Source organism: Myotis davidii, unplaced genomic scaffold (genome assembly GCF_000327345.1).
Source record: "Myotis davidii unplaced genomic scaffold, ASM32734v1 scaffold574, whole genome shotgun sequence".
NCBI lineage: Eukaryota > Metazoa > Chordata > Mammalia > Chiroptera > Vespertilionidae > Myotis > Myotis davidii.
In genome coordinates, this window is record NW_006285614.1 from 152,067 (window position 1) to 154,118 (window position 2,052).

The following is a 2,052-nucleotide window of genomic DNA, read 5'->3' on the forward strand; positions in this document are numbered from 1 at the left end:
TACCTCAGTGAACAGGCACCCGAAGCTCCCTCCTCCACGCGATTCAGCAATGCCATCAGGTAGGATGGAGGGCTATGAGGGTTTGGGAGTGCTGGGTATAAGCTTAGGGCATCTCCTCCCTCCTGGGGGAAGGCTGCCCCCATGTGTGTTGAGAGGGCCCTGCTCCATTGTTCCTCCCCCGAAACTCCCACTCTCACCTGCCCCATCCTCCTGCTGTATCCAGGGAAGCTCCCCGCTCTCACCACCCACCCTCCCTTTGTGGTCCTTTATCTCACTTCCTCCTGACAGGGAGTTCCAGTGGGTGTCCCAGCTGCCCATCAGTGGCGTGCTGGACCCTGCCACCCTCCACCAGATGACACTGCCCCGCTGTGGGGTTGCAGATACTGACAGCCAGGCAGCCCGGACTGAGAAGGTCAGTGCCCTGTTCGCTGGACGCCGGGCCAAAATGAGGCGTAAGAAACGCTTTGCAAAGCGAGGTGAGCACTGTGGCAATCTAGTGAGGATGGGATTTCCCACCATCCTGAAGCCCCATGGCCAGAAAGAGGGCTCCACCTCGGCCTGGGCTGTGTCAAAACCTCTTCCCTAGGGTGGGGGAGGGGAGCACAGAGGACAAATAGGACCTCTGGGACTTGAGGACAAAGGCATTTACATCAGAATGATACCTATGCTGATGAATTTTCATCGTACAAGTACTGTCCAGAGCGAACCCCATCGAACCCACTTAATTTCTTGGTCAATTTGCTATGCAGGGCAGTTAAACTGTTGCCAACACTTTTCTTTCTATTTTACTGGAGTTATTTTCATCAGAATCGGTTCTTTTTCAAAAGAATTATCCAACAAAGATGGGATTCATCGATGGGTTTGATTTTGTCCATACTACATTTTCAGTAGCTTGATTGAAATATAATTCACATGCCGTACAATTCACCCATTGAAAGCATACAATCCAGTGGCTTTTAGCAGAATTGTGCAACCATCATCACAATCTAATTGCAGAACATTTTCATCACCTCAAACAGAAACCCCATGCCCATGAGCAGGCAGTCCCCACTCCCCCTCCCCCAGCTCCTAGCAACCATGAATCCACTTTCTGTCTCTATGGATTTGCCTATTCTGAACATTCCATCATTACACATTCCTCCTGTTATGATTTAGTTGTAGGGTTTTTTTCTTCCCTTCACTTCTTCCTCCTTCTTTGGCCAAATCCAGTCTTCCAGGGTCAAAGGTTACTGATCTAAGATTTATAAAAATTTTATTCTTCTGTCAATTCTTCATCAGTAACAGGTTTTGCCGTGTGTGGTTTTAACATTGTGATTGTTTTTACTAAGTCTAATTTTCTCTGATCAGCTTCTGCAATTTTCAAGATTCCTAACAAAGTGGGGTTGTTTAGTCAGCCTTTTACCTGTAATGAATTTTACTGTGAGTCCTTGGGGCTATGGTCTCTTTGAATTTGCATTAACTACCTCTACCGACAATATCCACTAGGAACTAGGACAGAAGGCACATAGTTTGTTTTTATTTCTTAGCTAATCCAAAAGGAAATTGAGGGCATTTCCCCTCAGCTGTTGGAGGATGGCCATTTCCAGGTATTCGCCAATCCAGTTCAGCTGTGTCTACACTCCCAGCTGCCCCGGGTCCCCAGTGCTGACACTGTGTCCTGGGCAGCAGAGGAGAAGGACCAGGCATGAGTACAGGAGGCCCTGGTAGAGCAGGAAGAGTCGGGCTCTGGGTTCAGCTGTGTGACCTGAGCTGAGTCACTTTGCTGTTTCCTCATCTGAGTCACGGGCCCTTTTAGGTTACAAAGGAGAGATGAGCCCTGGCAACCGAGGGGAAGGGCTCGCCCTGACCAGTGTGGCTCAGTTGGTTGGCGCGTCAACCCATATATTGAAAGGGGCAGGTTGGATTCCCTGTCAGGGCACATGCCGGGGTTTCAGGCTGGATTCCCAGTAGGGGGTCTGCAGGAGGCAGCTGATCAAGGTTCCACTCTCACATTGATGTTTCTCTTTTTCCCATTCCCTTCTTCTCTCTTTAAAATCAGTTTCAAAAGCGGCG

The 2,052-nt window shown here is 49.2% G+C and overlaps 1 protein-coding gene across 1 annotated transcript in view; it reads left to right on the forward strand.

Moving 5' to 3' along the window:
• Positions 1-6: 6 nt before the first annotated feature.
• The window catches only part of MMP28 (matrix metallopeptidase 28), a gene marked incomplete at its 5' end in the record, with an annotated part of 13,492 nt that continues 11,446 nt past the window's right edge, over positions 7-2,052 (forward strand). Inside the window, 2 exons of the mRNA XM_015559245.1 lie at positions 7-59; positions 289-476. Of these exons, the coding sequence (XP_015414731.1) occupies positions 7-59; positions 289-476 (241 nt within the window). The remainder of the gene's footprint in view (positions 60-288; positions 477-2,052) is intronic.